General features: G+C 50.8%; 6 protein-coding genes across 6 annotated transcripts; 5 read left to right on the top strand and 1 right to left on the bottom strand.

Moving 5' to 3' along the window:
* Window positions 1–518: 518 nt before the first annotated feature.
* Window positions 519–4,682, top strand: CPAR01_04480 (DNA-dependent RNA polymerase; the record flags this gene model as incomplete). Its single annotated transcript, XM_060488760.1, has 1 exon — window positions 519–4,682. The coding sequence occupies one exon, from the start codon at window positions 519–521 to the stop codon at window positions 4,680–4,682; it is 4,164 nt and encodes a 1,387-aa protein (XP_060352966.1).
* Window positions 4,683–5,531: 849 nt separating this feature from the next.
* Window positions 5,532–7,116, top strand: CPAR01_04479 (methyltransferase; the record flags this gene model as incomplete). Its single annotated transcript, XM_060488759.1, has 7 exons — window positions 5,532–5,654; window positions 5,704–5,875; window positions 5,955–5,977; window positions 6,036–6,165; window positions 6,241–6,318; window positions 6,433–7,027; window positions 7,083–7,116. The coding sequence occupies 7 exons, from the start codon at window positions 5,532–5,534 to the stop codon at window positions 7,114–7,116; spliced, it is 1,155 nt and encodes a 384-aa protein (XP_060352965.1).
* A 750-nt stretch (window positions 7,117–7,866) lies between these two features.
* CPAR01_04478 (uncharacterized protein) lies at window positions 7,867–9,141 on the top strand (the record flags this gene model as incomplete). Its single annotated transcript, XM_060488758.1, has 1 exon — window positions 7,867–9,141. One exon carries the CDS (start codon window positions 7,867–7,869, stop codon window positions 9,139–9,141), a length of 1,275 nt encoding a protein of 424 aa, XP_060352964.1.
* Window positions 9,142–10,247: 1,106 nt separating this feature from the next.
* CPAR01_04477 (uncharacterized protein) lies at window positions 10,248–13,305 on the top strand (the record flags this gene model as incomplete). The annotated part of the gene is made up of 2 exons (XM_060488757.1): window positions 10,248–11,011; window positions 11,070–13,305. 2 exons carry the CDS (start codon window positions 10,248–10,250, stop codon window positions 13,303–13,305), a joined length of 3,000 nt encoding a protein of 999 aa, XP_060352963.1.
* Window positions 13,306–14,064: 759 nt separating this feature from the next.
* CPAR01_04476 (cytochrome P450) lies at window positions 14,065–15,918 on the bottom strand (the record flags this gene model as incomplete). Its single annotated transcript, XM_060488756.1, has 6 exons — window positions 14,065–14,184; window positions 14,258–14,747; window positions 14,806–14,931; window positions 15,031–15,377; window positions 15,442–15,629; window positions 15,717–15,918. 6 exons carry the CDS (start codon window positions 15,916–15,918, stop codon window positions 14,065–14,067), a joined length of 1,473 nt encoding a protein of 490 aa, XP_060352962.1.
* A 983-nt stretch (window positions 15,919–16,901) lies between these two features.
* CPAR01_04475 (methyltransferase domain-containing protein) lies at window positions 16,902–18,654 on the top strand (the record flags this gene model as incomplete). The annotated part of the gene is made up of 12 exons (XM_060488755.1): window positions 16,902–16,946; window positions 17,016–17,069; window positions 17,132–17,222; window positions 17,296–17,318; window positions 17,397–17,415; window positions 17,472–17,600; window positions 17,641–17,684; window positions 17,741–17,778; window positions 17,851–17,988; window positions 18,076–18,338; window positions 18,410–18,566; window positions 18,624–18,654. The coding sequence occupies 12 exons, from the start codon at window positions 16,902–16,904 to the stop codon at window positions 18,652–18,654; spliced, it is 1,032 nt and encodes a 343-aa protein (XP_060352961.1).
* Window positions 18,655–18,782: the final 128 nt, after the last annotated feature.

Here is an 18,782-nt window from a genome sequence, read left to right as displayed (position 1 = left end):
GTCTGCGTACCTAAAGACGTGCTTACCTAATAGATGGGGAACCTGCACTGCTTAGGAGGTCACACTGGCGAATCAAAGCTCAAGAATCCATGGACAGTTTGATTGGCTTTCTGCCCCACCGTCCCCTTTTTGAGTGGACAGAAAATTCCATTCCAACGACGTTGTCCATTCCACCCCGGCGGATGGAGTGGGACGACCCCGATTGCCCGAGTCAAAGGACAGGAAAAAAAGGACGGCAAAATTTTGATAGCTCGCGCCTCCTATCGACAAGCTCCCGTCCGCCTCCCCCCCCAAAACTTCTCCCTCCACCCAAAATCTGTTGCATCCGCCTTACTGTGTATGCGCCCCAGCATCGCAACGCATTAGGTTCATTCTCTGTACTTTGTAATATAGCCACGTTCTTTTCATACTCCTTATACTTAATGCACCGATACCTCTCCTAGATCTTCAACAGATTTCCTGTTGTTGAAACGACGTCACTTACCCCGGTCTATCCTTTCGTCGCGTGAGCTTTCAAGATGCTCCTCAGGAACAGCCGGAGAAGTCTTTCCCTTCACCACGCAACCATCTTCCGATCCTCTCGACCGACACCAAGATACCCATTGACGACAATAAACGCGAGTGACAGAAGCAAACGTCTTTTTGGCACACAGAACGATGGAAGGCCCACGGCCAGAAGAGGTAGCCTCAGCGGCGGGCGGAATCTTGCCACCGCCGTAGATGACCATCAAGTCATCGCGAGCTCCAACTACGACAGACTGGACAGTTCTGTCCTGTCAGCATACCAGAACGTCTCGGCTCGCCCGAGATACCACGAGCTGCGCGCCTTCGACCCCGCCTCGCCACTGGTACTCCAAGAGAGCAACGCACCGCAACAACCTCGGGGGAAAATAAACAACTTTGGCGTTCCTGGCGATGTGGACGAACTGTTGCCGATATTTGATGCCTGCATCCGTGTCGGCAAAGTCGATCGTGCACAAATGGTCCTCAAGCGCTTGGCCGCTGTCCCAAGCTTCCCTGGCGAAGACTTGATTTTCCTCCACAACCGATTCATCCGAGCCTCCCTCGAGCAGTTGCGCCTCCATCCCGACCGGAAACAAGCCGAGAGCCTTCACAAATGGTACGAATTGCACATCAACACCAGGGGCCTCCCTCAAACTGCCGAGACTATCGCTTGCATGCTTAAGGCCTCTCTTATCTCCGAACGCGACGCCAGCAGGCGTCACCGGCTGGTTACCCGCTACATGAGACTGGCACCCGGCGAGGCGGGCTTGCAAGTCTTATCGATGGCCGAGATCCTGAGCGACCAAGACCTCGCAGTCATTACGGAAATCTGCCCCATATACAACCTCGCGCCTGAAGAGGATACTTCAGCCGCTGAAGCCAATGATGAGCATGTTGCCGTTGAAGAAAGTGAAGCTTTGAGTTCCGCTTCCACGAAGCCTATGCCGGAAGTCATGGCCACACCTCAGAAAGGCTTCGGACTGAAGAGTTTAAAGCAGACTCTGAGCCTTTTCGACGAAATCCCTCAAGAATGCGACATCTCCACACTTCCCCTTCGCGAACGAAGGGAGATCCAAGCCCGCCTCGAGCGCGACTGTGTGGACGCAGCTGTAGAGCGATGGCGCGAGGAGAACGAATCTCTACAAAAGATGGGCCTCAATACTTCGGTAGCTCATGCATCACTCAACTCCCGCTTGTACGACTGGCAACTTGCACTGGAGGCGCGACTGAAGGAGGAAATGGTCAAAATCGAGAAGTCCGAGGCCGTCGCGAAGAAGACGCCTGAAGACTACGACCGATGCGTGTACGGACCCTTCTTTAGGCTTTCTACGCCTAGTCGTTTGGCCGCTGTCACCATTCTCAGCACCTTGAGTTCCACTGCCATCACTGGTGTCGACCGTGGCATGGGTCTTGCTACCGCCATTAGCGGCCTCGCAAAACTCACCGAAGAGGATATTCGAAGTCAACTCGCGAGCCAGAAGGTGAATAAGGCTGATAAGAGCAGAAAGGTCGTCATGGCTAAACCTGCGGAGGTTGCAGACGACAAAAAATTAAAAGAGGTGGCCAGCAATGAATTGTTTAGCGATGAACAAGCCAGAGAAGCTGTGCTAGCCGATGCGGCCTGGCCCCCTGCGGTGAAGGCTAAGGTCGGCGCGGCCTTAATGTCTGCTCTCATCGAGACTGCCAAGATCAAAGTTGTGAGGGAACATCCCGAAACGAAAACCCTCGTCAGCCAGTTCCAGCCAGCGTTCTCTCACGCTACTCAGCTCAGGAGGGGCAAGAAGATCGGCATGATCTTGCTCAACAAGGAGCTCGTCAACATCATGAAGCGAGAACCTCAGGGAGACTTCCTGGCTAAACATCTACCTATGGTCGTGGAGCCGGAGCCGTGGCAGGCCTTCGACAAGGGTGGCTTTTTGGAAAGCAAAGCGAGTCTTGTTCGTATCAAGCAGGGCGACAAGGACCAGAGGCTGTACAGCGAAGCAGCGATCGCCCGCGGAGACATGGACCAAGTGTTCAAGGGTTTGGATGTCCTGGGCAGAACCGCTTGGCGGATTAATAATTCAGTTCTCAGCGTCATGCTCGATGTTTGGAACAGTGGCGAGGAGCTGGCAAACATCCCGGCATTGAACCCCGATATCCCTACGCCGCCCGAGCCCGCGCCATCTGAGGACCCCTCTGAACGCATCCTCTGGATCAGAGCTGTCAAGGCCGCCGAAAACGAGAGGGGAGGCTTGCATTCCGTTCGCTGCTTCATGAATTTCCAGCTGGAAATCGCCCGTGCTTTCAGGAACCAAACTTTTTACTTCCCTCACAACATTGACTTCCGGGGTCGTGCCTACCCACTACCGACATATCTCAATCATATGGGTGCCGACCATGTCCGTGGCATTCTTCGCTTTGCTAAGGGCAAGGAGCTCGGCGAGCAGGGCCTCAAGTGGCTCAAGGTTCACTTGTCCAACGTGTTCGGTTTCGATAAGGCCAGTCTCAACGACAGAGCGGCGTTCACCATGGACAACTTGGCCAATATCATAGACTCAGCCACCAACCCGCTCAATGGTAACCGCTGGTGGCTCAAGGCCGAGGACCCTTGGCAATGTCTTGCAGCTTGTTTCGAGCTCAAGGCAGCGCTTGAATCTCCGGAACCAGAGAAATACGTTTCTAGCCTTCCAGTGCACCAGGATGGCACCTGTAACGGTCTTCAGCACTATGCCGCTCTCGGTGGTGACATTTGGGGTGCTCGCCAGGTTAACCTCGTTCCCGGCGATAAGCCTGCCGACGTCTACTCTGCCGTTGCCAACATTGTCAAAGACCACATTGCCAAAGACGCGGAGGGAGGCAATCCTTTCGCGAAGGCAATGGACGGAAAGATCACGAGAAAGGTTGTCAAGCAGACCGTCATGACCAACGTTTACGGTGTCACCTTCGCTGGTGCCAAGAAACAGGTCTGCAAGCAGCTTGATTCGCTGTACCCCAACTTGCCGAAGGAGTGCGGCTTCGAAAACATCGTTACTGCATCTTATGTGGCTACTCTCGTCTTCAAGGCTCTGTCGTCTATGTTCCGTGGTGCACATGATATTCAGTACTGGCTCGGTGAGATTGGCGGCCGGGTCTGCAGAGCTTTGTCCGCTGAGCAATTGGAGCGGATTGCGAACGATGGAATCGTACCCGTGCTGTCCAAGACCAAGGCTGTCGAGAACAGAACCTCAACTGACGAACTCCTGGCACAATTCCGCGCGACTATTGTCTGGACCACACCGCTACGCATGCCCATTGCCCAGCCATACCGCAAGAGCGGAACCCGAATCATCAAGACGTCCCTCCAGGATCTCTCCCTCACAATTCCCGAGCGCTCCGATCCCGTACACCGCAAGAAGCAGCTGCAGGCATTCCCTCCCAACTTCATCCACTCTCTTGATGCTACGCACATGCTGCTGTCCGCGCTGGAGTGCTCTGAGCTTGGACTGGACTTTGCTGCTGTTCACGACTCCTTCTGGACCCACGCCGCTGACGTCAACACGATGAACCGTGTTCTTCGTGACGCCTTCGTCAGAATTCACGAGGAGGATGTTGTTGGCCGTCTTGCTGCCGAGTTTGAGGCTCGTTACCGCGGCTCCATCTACATGGCAAAGATCAATGTCGGAACCGATGTCGAGAAGAAGATTGCAGCCCTGAGAAAGAAGAAGAAGGTGTCATTCAAGGATGAGCTCCTGGCTGAGCACAAAAGACAGACGCTCCTGCGCTCCGGGGACCCCGAGCTGATTGCGGAGGCCAAGGAGATGGTCACACCCGCTAGCATCTTTGAAGAGATGGCGGCTACCGAAGCCCTTGTGAAGGGTGAGGACCTGAAGGCCATCGGCCTCGGTGAGATTTCGGAGGACGCGGACGAGACCGACGTCAAGATGGATTCAGGTGCTGGCGATGAAACCAACGATGCCGAGACATCTCATGCCGTCAATGAAGAGCTCCTCAGCGGAGCCAGCTCCCGATTCGCCACGAAAATGCTGAAGAACATGGAAGAATCGCACTTCAAGCAACATCTTCTCGCCAAGCCCGGGAAGTCGACCTCACGTCCTAAGACGATTCAGGTCTGGCTTCCTTTGACCTTCCCCCCGATTCCCGAGAAGGGCGACTTCGACGTTCAAAGACTCAAGGAGAGTGAGTACTTCTTCTCATGATTGCGTCTCTTGTCTGTGCAGCAGAGCGGAAGCGAGGCATGTTTTTCATGCATGAAAAGGACAATATGTTGGGGAGGTGTTGATTGCATATTCTGATTGATTGCATCCGCGACGGCGTTGATGATTGTATAAAAAGGGGGCGTTTTTTTTGATGGTCCCAGGGACGGCGTTTAAAACACAAAGAAGCAAGACAACTCCCAAGAAGGTGGTTTTGGGCATGTGTACGATGTTTGATAACTAGACAACTGTATAAATATGGTGGATGGGATGACAGAGCTCTTGGCTTCAGTTGTTGATGCCAGGCGTACCTCCCACCACACAAATAAAGATTTGTAAAACAGACGCTTGTTTTCTTCACGTGATATTCCAACGATGCGAGATCGTTCGAAGATCCGTTCCCTCATGAGTTCATGGTTCAACGCTGCTGCGGCCCTGACGGAAGCGAAGCCCGCATCCAGGGTATCTGGGTGCCTCCCGGGAAAGTAACTAAGTGAGCATTAGCCACAACACCTATCGTCAGAATCCGCGACGACTTTCATGCATCCGAATCCGATGCGCTTTCCCCCTTCGAATTGCGAGGTGCCTAATGAGGACAAAACCCATCGTGCTATTCCCTGGCAATTGGCACTGTTCTTGTTTGCTACATGCAACCAACAACGCACCCACCCTCGTCAATCCGCGTGCTCCTGATTGGGTCAAGTTTGGCTGAGCCTGTTCCAACAGACCGGGCTGGATCCAACGGGCGGTTCTCTCTTCAGTACATGTAATCTCGCACCCCTCTGTTGGACGCAATGTTTGTTTTCCTTTTCTCCCTTGCTCCTGCCGCCTTCCGTGAACTGCTTTAGAAGCATGGACGATGCGCCGCACGCCCAGCAGGGCATCTACTTTAACCCAAGTTTACCCCCGGGTATGCCAGTGATGGCCCCAATTGAAGAAATGACGGACAATTTGGAGGCAGAAGACGCATCGATGGTTCGTAACTGGTGTGTTCTCTGAGACTTCTACTAATTGGGCGTTGTAGATCTCGGATGACAGCGCTTCGATTGATGACCAAATGTACTATTCTTGCGTCTCTGTTCGCTTGAGCTTGAGGCAGTGGCTGACTTTGGGTAGTTCCACATACACAGCGTCATTGAGTGCCGTCACTTATCCCGTCGAATTTGGTCGGCGTTACCATGCTTATCGCCATGGAGGTACGGAATAGTCCGTCAAGCAACGCATTCGTCTGGCACGGCTGGGCCGGTAGCTAATGCGATTATGGCCATTCTCTAGCGTACTATTTGCCAAACGACGACGTTAGTGATTCTCTTGTTTGCTGTACTTTGCAGCCAAACTGGGATCTGATGTTTGCAGGACGAGATGGATCGCCTCGATATGACACACAACCTTACGCTCAAAATGCTTGATGACCAACTCTATTTGGCGCCGCTTGTGAAGCAAAACATTCGTAAGATTTTGGACATTGGGACTGGAACGGGGATCTGTAAGTTGCCATATTGATAACCCGGGCTTGACTTAGAAAGATTTGAACGGAACCTTGAGCTAATAACTTACCCAGGGGCCATGGAGATGGGCGATCTCTTTCCCAATGCAGAGGTGCGCAACCCCCGTGAAGATGGAATGAGCCCACGCGAAGGTAACAATTACCAAGTCCGAACTAACGCAGTTTGGGCATATTAGGTGTACGGGAATGATTTAAGTGCTATACAGCCGGACTTGTGAGTCCTGCAACGCCGAAATAAGTTTACAGGCCAGGAGCTGAACACCTTGCACGTACACAGGGTCCCCCCAAACGTCAAGTTCGAAATAGACGACGTCGAAAGCCCGTGGATAGGCGATCGGAAGTATGACTTCATCTTTTGCCGCTACATGATCGGTTCAATAGCCGACTACCCAAGACTGATCAGGAATATCTATGATAACCTCAACCCAGGCGGCTGGGCCGAGTTCACAGACATGAGCGGCAAGTATTACTCCGCCGACGGCACCCTGAGTGAAGAGCACGCCACGTACAAATGGAACAACATGCTCATGGACACCATCGCGTCCATGGGCGGCGAGAGCCGACCGGGTCCCCAGCTTGAGGGATGGGTTCGTGAGGCGGCAGATTTTCGGAACGTGGTTCACAGAAAGTATATCCTCCCCATAGGACCTTGGCCAAAGGATCCGCACTATCGAGAATTGGGACTGATCAACTTGATCCAAATCTTGGAAGGGCTCGAGGGCTTCTCGATGAGGACTTTTTGCGGTGTCCTGGGTTGGTCTAAAGTCCAGGCGGAGGTTATGCTTGCGCAGGTGCGAAATGAGTTGAAGGCGGTTCATATGTTTCATGCTCAGTTTCACATGTAAGTCTGGTCACAACTTTTATTTAATGGACCCCGCAACTGATTGGGTGCATAGCCATAGTGTAGTGGCTCAGAAGCCTTATGAATAAGATGCTTGGAATTGTCGGTTGGGAAGATTCCTATCCAAAGTTAATTGCTCGGAATATGTCCTCTTAAACCCATCATGCATTTCCTCGTGATGATGCGCATGAACGTCAATGGAGCTCAAGGAACTATTCCAATGTCGATAGCTATACAAATACAGTAATAAAGTACACAACAGCACTCTTGCTCAACTGAACAATGGCCTTCGAAGGTATGAGACCGGTGGCTTTGTTTCCGTATGACTCTGAAATTGGAATGAGAAAGGTTCTTGCGTTTGTGGGGGGTACCAAGTAATACACATCTTGAGGCAAGGGTATTCATGATGCAAAGTGACCATGGGTGCTTGAAGCTCACCTCACCTGTAGATCTTCGCATTTCATGCGATGGAAGAAAGAAATCTTCAAGGGGTGTGTGACAATACCATTATGGATCGAAGACGGGAGTTTGATCCCAGACCACGGATATTCCCAACTTTGTCGACCCCAGAAAGTTCAAGGTACAGTCACCAGCCACCCAGATACCGCTGAAATCACTGATCGAGGCTTGTTCACTAGTTATAAAAGGCACCCACCCTCGCCGCTTGAATTTCTTTCCTTTCACAATCATTGCTCCTGTACTTCTCCCGCCATTTGCGCTTGGCAACTTCAATTTCTTAGACAACCTACTTGCCTTACCTTCAGAACAACCCACCTAGAACAGAACACTCAGCACACTTCACTCGGAACAGCCTTATCGTACCAACTGGCTAGTCTCAAATGATGGACGATGCTTCGAAAGACGCCACAAATCAGCCTTCACCCGTGTCCGAAGTCACGCAACTTGCGTACATGCCCGATGTAGTGGTCCTTAACATCGTTGACATGCTGCTCAACGATGGCGACATTGCTGGGTATTTTGAGGGCGACGAAGAACGCTTCGATGTCTGTACCGCCGCCAACCCGGATGGTAGGCACAGCTGGGGAGTGCAGAACGCCACCAACTTAGCGAAAGTTTGCATGCGGTTCTACAACATCGTGAGTCCAGCAGTCTTCAGACACGACATTCAGCATCGTTGCGCATCCTCCTTGCTACTATCGGCCAAAAGAAACAATCTCGACGGTGTTTTAGCCTCACTTCGGCACGGCGCCAACATCAATCAGACTGATCAATCATTGATGCATGTCGAAGAAACCGAAATCATGGAGGAGCATCGATTTGAATGCTTGTTATTTCCGGTCAAAACATCCTTGACCGCACTGCATTGGGCTTCATTGTACGGATACAAAGAGCTGGTACATCACCTCCTCAAATTTGGCGCCGATGTCCAACACAGGGCCAACCTGGGCTTTTATCACTACTTCAGCTGCGACCCGTACGAAAACTGCTGGAAGGAGTATGAAACCGACATGGATGACCCTCATCGAGCTTTATTCTGCGCGACGAAGGCAGAATACAAGAAGTCGATAGATCGGAGCTCCGCTCAAAGCCAAAGGGAAACATTACCTTCGCCAATGGGCGCCAATCCGCTGTTCTTCGCCTTGAGGGGCAGTTTTGACAGCGAAAACCGCGCGTTGTGGGAGGCAACTTCCACAGAATACTACAGATTCGGTACCGAGCCTTTTGTGGCCGATGACATAAGTGGCTCACGTCTCGACATTGTCAAGGCTTTGATCAAAGCCGGATCATCCCTGGTCACTCGCGAGAAAGACAAAGTCCATGCTCTACATCAAGCCTGTGCCTATGAGGACGTTGACGTGGCTCGCTTCCTCCTAGAAGAAGTAGGAGTCGATCCCAATACCGAGGATTCAAAAGGCGACACTCCTCTTCACTACGTGGCTGCCAGTCAGCAATACCCTTGCTATGCCTGCATTGAAAGCAGCTACGAGCCCAGACGACGTACGCAAGAGATTGTGAACCTACTCATCAATAGAGGGGCAAATCTCGATTCCAAGAATCTCGACGGAAGAAAACCCACTGACTGCGGCTTGCTTTCCATTTACAACAACGAGGAAGAGAGAGAGGTGCTTGGTCCATTGGTGTTGTGCGCTTGACCACCTACGCAATGTTTCTTGCTGTCGAGCGAGCACCAAACGCAGACAAGACGTCAAATGAATAGAGGCAAATAGAATAAACCTACCTAAACTGAAGCACTTGGTGATTGGGCCCTAATGAAATATTTGTATGTGATCTCACCTACACACATTGGCGCAATCCACAAATTCCGATGTCTCTGCAATGATAGAAACAAACACTTTCTTGCTGATTGAGCAAGGGCGCGGCCTGATTCATTACAGCATGAAGTTGGTCGCAAACTAACACCTCAAATAATCATCACGGACTTCTACGATATCATCGTTGTTGCAGTGCTCATTGAGATACCAAAGGTACGTAAGTAGGCAGACACAGCTGCCATCGGCGAGCTACTACACTAAAGCGTCAACAAAGGACAATGTTAAATGTCGCGTGTTGAAATACTTTGGAGACTATGGATTGCCAGCGACTGAAGTTATGAAGGATGAGAAATCTTTGGAAGCTAGCTTGCACTAGATTGGTGTATGCATTCTCAGTGTTGAAGTAGAACCTAGAACCAGCTTTCGCAAAACTGTCGACTTATTTCACAAAGGGAAGACATAGAATGTCTTGGAACTTTAAGCACACAATGCCTTGATTGCAGGAAATTATATGCAGCTTTCTTTGATGATTGTGTTAGGCAAGCTAGGTGGAGTTAGTAGAAAGACGACATGTCTTGCGAGCAAACCACCTGGCTGAAAGGGCTTTCGTGACCTTCTAGAAGTAGAAGAAATCAGGAAAACACCTTTCCGCCTAAAGTAGATGACCAGGAATCTGGAATCTGAAGACTAATTCTAGGTTATTAAGAGGAACAATTCTCCCACATTGCTCTCAGACACACCAACTCTTGATGCCAGGAATCTACAAGCTGTCAATCTCATCTGATATCCATACTCAGAAAGCGAGCTCAACTTTTCCACAATCCCTCACACATATCATCTTGATTGACACATTTTCGTGTCTTCTCTCTATCTCATTACATCCATATCTTTCCATCTTGTTATCTTGTCATCTCGTCATCAACTTCCCTTGTCGTCCCCTCCATCTGTGCTCTCTCCGCCCTCTATTCAAGGACGAATACGACAAGATGTCCCAGGGGCAGGGTTCAAGCGGCACTGTGCTCGACCCCGACAAGCGCTTTGCTGGCCACGAGAATGCCTTTGCGATTCGCCAACGCCACCTGGCATACCGAACTGCAAGTCTCTTTCTAATGCACACTAATTCGATCAATCCTGAGCATGGAAAGTACACCACATACTCCCATGTAGACGACCTGCCTCGGCTCCAAACATCCCAAGCTCAGGCGCCACATGAGGTGAAGTTGACTTGCGACACCTTCATCTACTTGCAGAATCTCACCCCATTGCTCATCAGAGATTCCGAGATCATCTCTTTAACCCCTGTGTGTTCTTTCAACACTACCTTGAAGCCGCGTGAGGATGTAAACCCTTATGTTCGGCCGGATTCGAAGCCTTGGGTTGAAGTGCCTTCCACGCAACCTCATCTCAAGAAAATCTTGATCTCAAGTAATCCAGATTGGGCCAATCATCGGATCCAGACCGCTCACGATAGGACACATTGGCCCTCTTTGGACGTCACCCTCGATCGTGCGACGCCTCTAGTCGACATGCCGAAATGGCTGGGAGGCGAGCTCGGTCCAGCTGCTGCTCTGCAACATCTTCTGCCTAAGGAGCCAACACATCGCGAATGGCGTTCAACATTCACCATCGACGTCCACTGCAGAACTGTGTTTCATCTGCTCGAGCGGCTTCACTTGGCGGCGGCCCAAAAGCTCGATCAATCTGTTGAGGAGTCCCATGGTAACGCTGCACGATTACGTCACGTTGACAAGTCTGAAAAAAATCAACAAACGATGGGCATTCGGATTCGGAAAGAGGAACTTCGGTAGCATCTTCAAGACAAAGATGGTTGAGATCGATCATGACTTCCTCCGTTTGCCCTTTCATGATACGCACTTGAAACAGAACGTCCTTTCTGCCGGACGCAGGAGAATCGACTCTCCTATGCAGATCAGAACTATGGAGGCAATCTATCAACAGTTATCAGTGTGGAAGCGAGATGGAGTCCCTCTCGACATCGACGCCAAATTCTCATCTGGCCGGTTCTACTTATTTGAGTGGAAACATAGTGATCTCAACATTCTGCCAGGTTCTACTTTCGGATCATCGGGAAGGACAGCCGGATACGACGAGTTGGGTCGCCTGGAATTCCAGAGAATCTTCTCTTCGCTTTCCTGCGCTTTCGAAACCTACACCAAGAGTACCCGGAAATCGTACTCTATGATCAAGTTAATCTTCGCTAAAGAAGGAATACTGCCACCCACCTACCATGACAGAGTACTAGCCCTGAGCAGAGATTTGCGCAATCTCCAGATGGTGCTGCTGCTTCTGGGTCAGGTGAAGCTACATTTCGGGGACATCTTACGATCGCATCTTGTGTGGCTCAGCCAAACAAAGGCCGACGAAACCCAACATGTGTTCAAGGACAAGGAAAGCTTTCGAGACCACGTCGAGCGCGCAGTATCGGGCAAGAAGCCCAAAGCCAAGGCTATCCGAGCGTATCTTGGTGCCGGCGAGGGTGTTACTTTCGGGGAACACCTGACCATCGATCGAAATCAATACAATCGCTGGGTGGCAGAGAGGCAGAAGATGATGGCTCAGTCCAAATCCTCAGCGGATACGAAAGGGAAAGGGCTTCCTTCGACACCTGACCGTGGCTCTCGCAATGCTTCAACGGGTAGCACGTCACAAGCAACGTTGATCGAGCAACAGATGAGCCAGCTTCGCCTCGATGAACACCCATCTGAGAAGTTCAGGGGACCGGATGAACCTGAAGATCCCATCGATCCGGAGACCCTCGCAGTCGAAAGAGAACGGTTCGAAAGCGGCTGGGTGCCGGCGGCGGAATCCTATATCGGCATCGTCTGCCGATATCAGGATGCTTTGAGAACGATCATGGCTGAATTAGGAGCCGACTTTCTGTCTTTCTTCTATGGTGCTCGCTTTGAAGCCGAGGAAGGTCCCGAAATCCTTATGGTCAACGCAGAGCCATGGTATAAAGACTCTAGCGTCCTCAATTTCAAAGAATTCTTCAGCAAGTTCCCGAAGACAAATGGCGATCGTTGGTCAGAGCAAGAGTTGTTGACCATGGAGGACAACATGATGGCTCGCGTCTACGGCCCCAAGAAAAAGGACTGGCCGCCCAAAGATAAGTTGACTCACAACGGAACATGGCACGCAGAGACTATTGTGCTATCTTTGCATCACTTGGCGACGGAATTGTTTGAGCGGATGGACCAGACTCTTGTGCGCGAACCCACGAGATCAGCCCTCTTTGAAAGCCATCTCCTCCCCAAGTTACGGGTGCTCGGAAATTTCCTTAACCTCTCATCTGTTCTAGCTGTCTCGAAGAGATGTTGCCCCAGCTGCAACATGATGGTAGAAGTGACTGAGACCAGCCGCAAGATGCAGATTCTCCGCCCTGGTGATCACTCGGACTGGTTCAGCACCTCTCTACCCCCATGGCTTCCAGAGAAAATCTTTTCCAAGATGGAGGCTCGAATCTTTGAAGAGGTGTCAAGAAGGTTGGCAACGCCCTTATCGGAAACCGAACTTCCAAGGTCTGGTAGCAGCGGAGGATCGGGACCGGCGCAAAGTATCCCTGATGCCCCTAGCCGCGATCACATGTTCGACGTCATGGTCTTGAATTGGAGGTCACTAGTCCGGGGGTCTCCAGCTTCATCCGTAGCGCCGTCTTCTCCAGAATTGGGTATAGCTGATGCCCTGGCTAGAGGAGGAGGTGGAGAAGGATGGGGATTCGGATCCAGGGGCTCGACTAACAACAATCGCAACAACAGAGGAAGTGCGGGTTCGCGGGGAGGCGGTAGCTCTCGTGGAATCAGCTTCCGAGGAAGAGGAAGTGGTCCGGGAGGCGTCTCGCGCGGAGGTAGCTCACAAGGAAGCAGCTCACGAGGAGGCGGCAGTGCTCGTGGGAGCGGAAGTGATAGAGGCAGGGGTGGGCCGTCTGGACGTGGAGCTGGCTGGATTCAAGTCGGAAAGCGTGAGCCATCGACGACAGTCCCAAGAGAGTCTGACCCTCCATCCCCGAAGAAGCCCAAGTGGTGATGTACTTAGTGTGAAAGTGGGCGCGGTCGGGTTCAAGAATGGGCGGGAGCGGGTAGAAGGGTTGTTTGATGTCATTTTCTGATGGCTTGGTGTTGCTCAAGAGGTTCGGCCTGTTACCTCGAGAGTTGTCCTCGGGTAGGTTTGCCGTTTCCTACCCCAAATGTACGTGACGAATGTCAGGGACCGAAAGAGAAAAAAAAAAAAAAAAAAAGAACAAAAAGGATTCGTTTTAAGAAGGAAGCAATGCAATTCGAGAACGATATCATTTGCACGTGTAGTCGATGATCCCTTTTCAACTTGAGTCACTGACCTTCGCAATATAAAACGCATAGACTTTATCCAATGATTTAATTAGTGCGTCCTGCAAGAGGTTCTCCGAAGCGCAAGGACATGTGATTAGTGGTGGTAGAAGTCAAGATTAAATCTTTCCTCTCCGGAATTATCAAAGTCGAGGCAACCTTAATCTCGACATTGGTCTCAACTTTTACAGGGTGGGCGGAAGATAATCGATTGAAAAGGAGAGCTTCACAAGCGATAAATACTGTGAAATGGGTATAGTGGCTTTCGATGCACATATTCCACAGGCTTTGAATCGCGCAGAAAGTTATTGACTTATTGAACGTAGTGAGAGCATTGACGTAGATATTCTGTGAGAATCGCTAAACCTGAATCAGTAGAATCTGAAGCAGCACGCCGATTTTTCAGGTTCTCTGAAAACCACACCATGGAGCTTCAAGGCACTAAAAGGATGCGTCATCTCTATGCTCTGAGCCTAGTGCATCCTCGAATCCAATATTGGGACTGCAAGAAGACACCGCTGCAGACTGAGTGCCACGGATTTGTTGGATCGATAACAACGAGGTCGAATCTCCTCAAGAGCTAGAAAGAAAAATTATCAGCATGCGGCTTCGTAGCTATTGGGTACGGAAGATACAGGATCTGAATGACTTACCTCCACGAAGACCTTGTTCAGCTCCATCAAAGCCACGTTTCGCCCCAAGCACTGCCAGCGACCATAGCCAAAGACAAGCTCTAGAGTACCCTCCATCAAGCGCAGCCTTTCAACGTCGGATTCTAGCCATCGTTCTGGCCGGAAAACGTGGGAGTCTTGACCCCAGATATCCTGCCTGCGAAAGATTCCCCATGCACAATATCCGATACGGGTGCCTTCTGGAAGATGAATACCCTTGAAGTCATCGCCAGCTCCTCCATTCGAGACTTCCTTCGACATTTGACCGACTACTGGTGGAAATATACGAAGACCCTCCTTGATGACGGCTTGCAAGTATGGCATCTCGCGAGCCTCTGCATCGGAGACGATGGGCCAAGACAGCTTGGCAGCGTCGATTTCGGCTCGGAGTGTAGCAGTTACTTGGGGATTTGTGATTATGTGAAGAATGGTAGCCCGAATGGCGGTCGCGGTAGTATCAGAACCAGCTAGTCTTTTCAATATTAGTGCATTTGCCACGGTACGGTCGCCGCCTGAGTGTTCGATCTTACAACTGCATAAGAATCTCCGACTCAGCCTCAGCTTGTGTAAGCCCTCGCGCGACGAACGATCCAAGCATATCTTTTTGGACCTTCTTGTTTGGACCGAAACGCTCTGATGCAACTTTCTTGGCAATGCTAGACCCGGCGAAGAATTCCAAATGTGAGCAGAGGCGACGCGTAAAGGTGGCTGCGTGGGCAGCAAGTTTTGCGGAAGAGCATGTAACTTGAACTTACCCCATCGTCTTTCCCACGCCGATTGCATCTTTTTCAGAAGGCATCATACTCCTGAAAATAGGCGAAGAGAGGAGTGCAAGAAGCCATGGCAGAACACTCGTCACGAGAATTGTTGGCATGTTTTGCTCCATGGTCTTGATGTACTCATGGACATCCGAATCAGTTGCCAAGTCTCCAAACGGCTCACCGAAAGCCAGGTCAGAGATGACATCGAGGGTGAAGTATTGCGCCTTGGCTCCAAAGTCAAAAGCTTCGTCGCGAGAAGCATACTTCTCAATCAAACCGATGAGTCGAAGGACGTTTTGATCAATTTTGGCTTCGAGATCTTCGACTTCCTTACCAGAGTACTATCTATCGTCTTAGTTCGCTGTGCCTTTCTCTTGTACATTGAGCATTTATGCAATTGCTTACACCTGCGGCCATTTTTGACCGGAGTTTATTATGCAGCTCATCATCTCGGGTGGATAAGACATTGTCTTGGCCAGGCTTGAGTCGCATTCCATCATACCAATTAGATCGCTTGTAAGTCGTCCGCACATTAAGCATACGCTTCATGAGATCCGGATCGCTGGTGATGAGATCATTCGGCCCGACACGAACTATTGACCCTATTTGGCAAAGATGGAAAACGGTTATTTTTCACAAGCGCTTTAGCGCAGGCTAAGGGGTTGAAGTATAAAACACACCATATTTCTCGCACGCCTCATAAAAGTCGAGGTGTGTCCTACCGCCGCCGACGGCGCGAACGAGCCACCATTTCGAAAATCCGGCGCTCGGTGGCCCCTTGATGTGCCGAAGCCGTAAGTATTGGCGAGCGATGGATACGACGCTGTACGCGATGAAGGCCGAGACTGCGATGCTGGCGTATGCGAGGTATTCCCGACTCATGGTCGCACTCAAGCCCACGAGGAACCGATTCGTGTATGAAAAGGTTGGATCATGGGATTGTGAGTGTGGATAAGAGGAGGAAACAGTGTCTCGGGCCACACATGGGAAGGGGAAAAAAAAGAAAGTCTGAGAAATCCTGAGACGAACTGCCTTCTCGGTCAAGGATGCCGCGGCACGGTGGAGGGCACGGGGAGCCTGGGAGGATCTGGGGAATATTTTGACCGAGAGACTGCATCGATACGACGTTCAAATCCTTCAATGGCCCTGGAATAGCATGCAATAGCAGCGAACATGACGCCGAAATGTTACCAAAGTTTCTGACGAGTTGACGACCCATGGCGATATCATTGTCGGTTCGGGGTCTCTGCCCAATAGCGTCTACACTTGCGACGGGTCTGGACCCCCTAGTCTTTAGGCGGCTTAGATGATTGACACGGCAGACTCGGGAATGCAACCTTCCCGCACGGAGCAGGGGCCGGCGTGACGGGGTTTCGATCCAATGAGATTGTTGCCGTGTTTTGCAATGCCCTGCTATCCCTCTCCTCCTCCTCAATCGCATCGGCAATGACCAATGCCAACGGATGCGTCTAGCGGGGGTATGATGCAACGTTTAACGGGCACGGCTTTGCCCGGGGGGCATTGCCAGAAGGAGGAGAAAGAATGCAGAGAGGGGGCAAGCGGTGAGGTCGCATCTCCTGATCTGCACCGTTAGATGCCATCTGCTGGTTCATTACGAGAGGCACAGCCCAACCGTCCAATTAGACTCTGCCTAATCTTCGATCTGGCGGTTAAGGAAGCTTGTGGCTTTTGTTTTTCTGGAGATTCTTCTGCCCTTCACATTTTTTTCGCGTTTCACAACTTTTCTTCAATTGCACATGTTGGCTTGATCGCCGTTGAATTTTGAATTGACACCCCATTAAAAGGGTCTCATCGTTCGGTTCCTTCTTGAGCCTCGACCCTCCGAGGCTCCGACAGATTTAATCATGGCGGATCCAGCACCGGCGGAAGCCGGCCCGCTCGAAGCAGACGTCAGTTCGACGACCTTCCAACATATCTGCTTGCACTCGACAGACCTTGATGCTGATTCTTTTCGATAGAATGGAGAGGAGAACGACAATACCAATGATGACAGCGACTCAGCCATGGGAGTGGTGAGTAGTGGTACCTCGGTCTAGCGGTGCAATGTTACGCGTAAAGCTAATCCGTGTTGCAGTCTGTGCTCGGGTCATCTGCATCCATGACAAGCAGTATCATGCGTTACCGCGAAGAAAATGGAAGAACATACCACGCATATCGAGAGGGCAGTAAGTGATTCAAAGCTCTTCAGCTTGATAGCATCTCACATGTGCTATTGTACTGACCATAGCTTTTGCTTAGGATATGTTTTGCCGAATGACGCGGTAGGTGGTCTTTAGCAGCTTAACCGCCCTTCTCCAACCTCAACTCGGAACTAACGCGTCGCCTATCGGGAATCGCAGGTCGAGAACGACAGGCTTGGTAAGTGACATAGTATTTGTTCTCTCATCAAAGAGATGCTCATGCCTGCGTAATAGATCTTCAGCATCACTTATACACACTTACCTTTGATGGAAAGCTGTTTGTATCGCCGGCTGGCCGAGACAAGCCTTTAAAAAGAGTACTAGATGCTGGAACCGGAACCGGAATTTGGGCAATGGACTTTGGTAAGATAGCTGTATCCGCGAAGTTAATAACTCAAGATAGCTAATGCCCTATTCCTGGCAGCCGATGATCATCAAGAGACACTAGTAAGCTCGCCCAGAGCCCAATAATTCCTTGTCAGGCAATATCTAAAGACTGGCAGATAACCGGTGTCGATCTCAGCCCAATACAACCGCCATTGTAAGTACCATCAGCATAACGATCCTGCAAATCAAGGATTTTCGATGCGTTGATTTACTAATCAATGTTCAGTGTACCTCCCAACGTGACATTCTATATTGACGACCTAGAAGATGACTGGACATACTCCTACAAGTTCGACTTCGTCTTTGGCCGAATGCTCACAGGTTCCATAGCAGACTGGCCAAGGTTTATCCGCCAAAGCTATGAGTAAGTTCTTACTCGCTGCACCCGGGCTTTAACACTGAATATATACGCCTCCGCGGCTCCGCCTTCTTGTCTGACGGTATATCATAGATACCTCGAACCCGGAGGCTGGATAGAGTTGTCCGACATCCTCTTGGATCTTCAAAGCGACGACGGAACAGTTAGCCCCGAATGCGCAACCCAAAAGTGGGCAGTGCACATGCTTGAAGCGGCAGCGATATGGAAACGACCACTCGACAGCTGCAAATTCTACAAGGAGCAGCTCGCCGAAGCGGGGTTCACCAATATTGAGGAAAAGATTTACAAGTGGCCGTCGAACCCCTGGCCAAAGGATCCAAAATACAAAGAGCTAGGTAAAACGGCTTTCTGTTCAGCTCTTACCCGTGACATAGGACCAAAATGCTGACTGAATCGCTTTCCGAAGGCGTGTGGACGTACGAAAATCTAGGAAATGGCTTGTCGGGGCTTAGCTTGGCGCTTTTTACTAGGGCGCTGGGTTGGTCGGCGGAGCAGCTTGAGGTGTTCCTGGTGGATGCTAGGAAAGACATGAGAGACAGGTCTATACATGGATGGTGGCCAGTGTGAGCAACTACCTTTTCCCTTGTTACGAGATCGAAGTCCAGCTGACAGTATCTCAGATATGTGGTTTACGCACAAAAGCCGGAATGAAGTCAAAAGCAACCGAGTTGAGAACGCATCGAATGGAACGACAGTACACACGCACGACGAATATAGTTAACCCGCGCCGGCACGCAGGCATGGTATTCTGTGCTTGAACCCAGCAAGTCTTCAAAATA

This window comes from Colletotrichum paranaense (genome assembly GCF_030867605.1).
Source record: "Colletotrichum paranaense strain IMI 384185 chromosome Unknown Scaffold_3.1, whole genome shotgun sequence".
Lineage (NCBI taxonomy): Eukaryota > Fungi > Ascomycota > Sordariomycetes > Glomerellales > Glomerellaceae > Colletotrichum > Colletotrichum paranaense.
The sequence above is the reverse complement of the archived record's forward strand: the minus strand, read 5'-3'. Positions and strand labels throughout refer to the sequence as shown.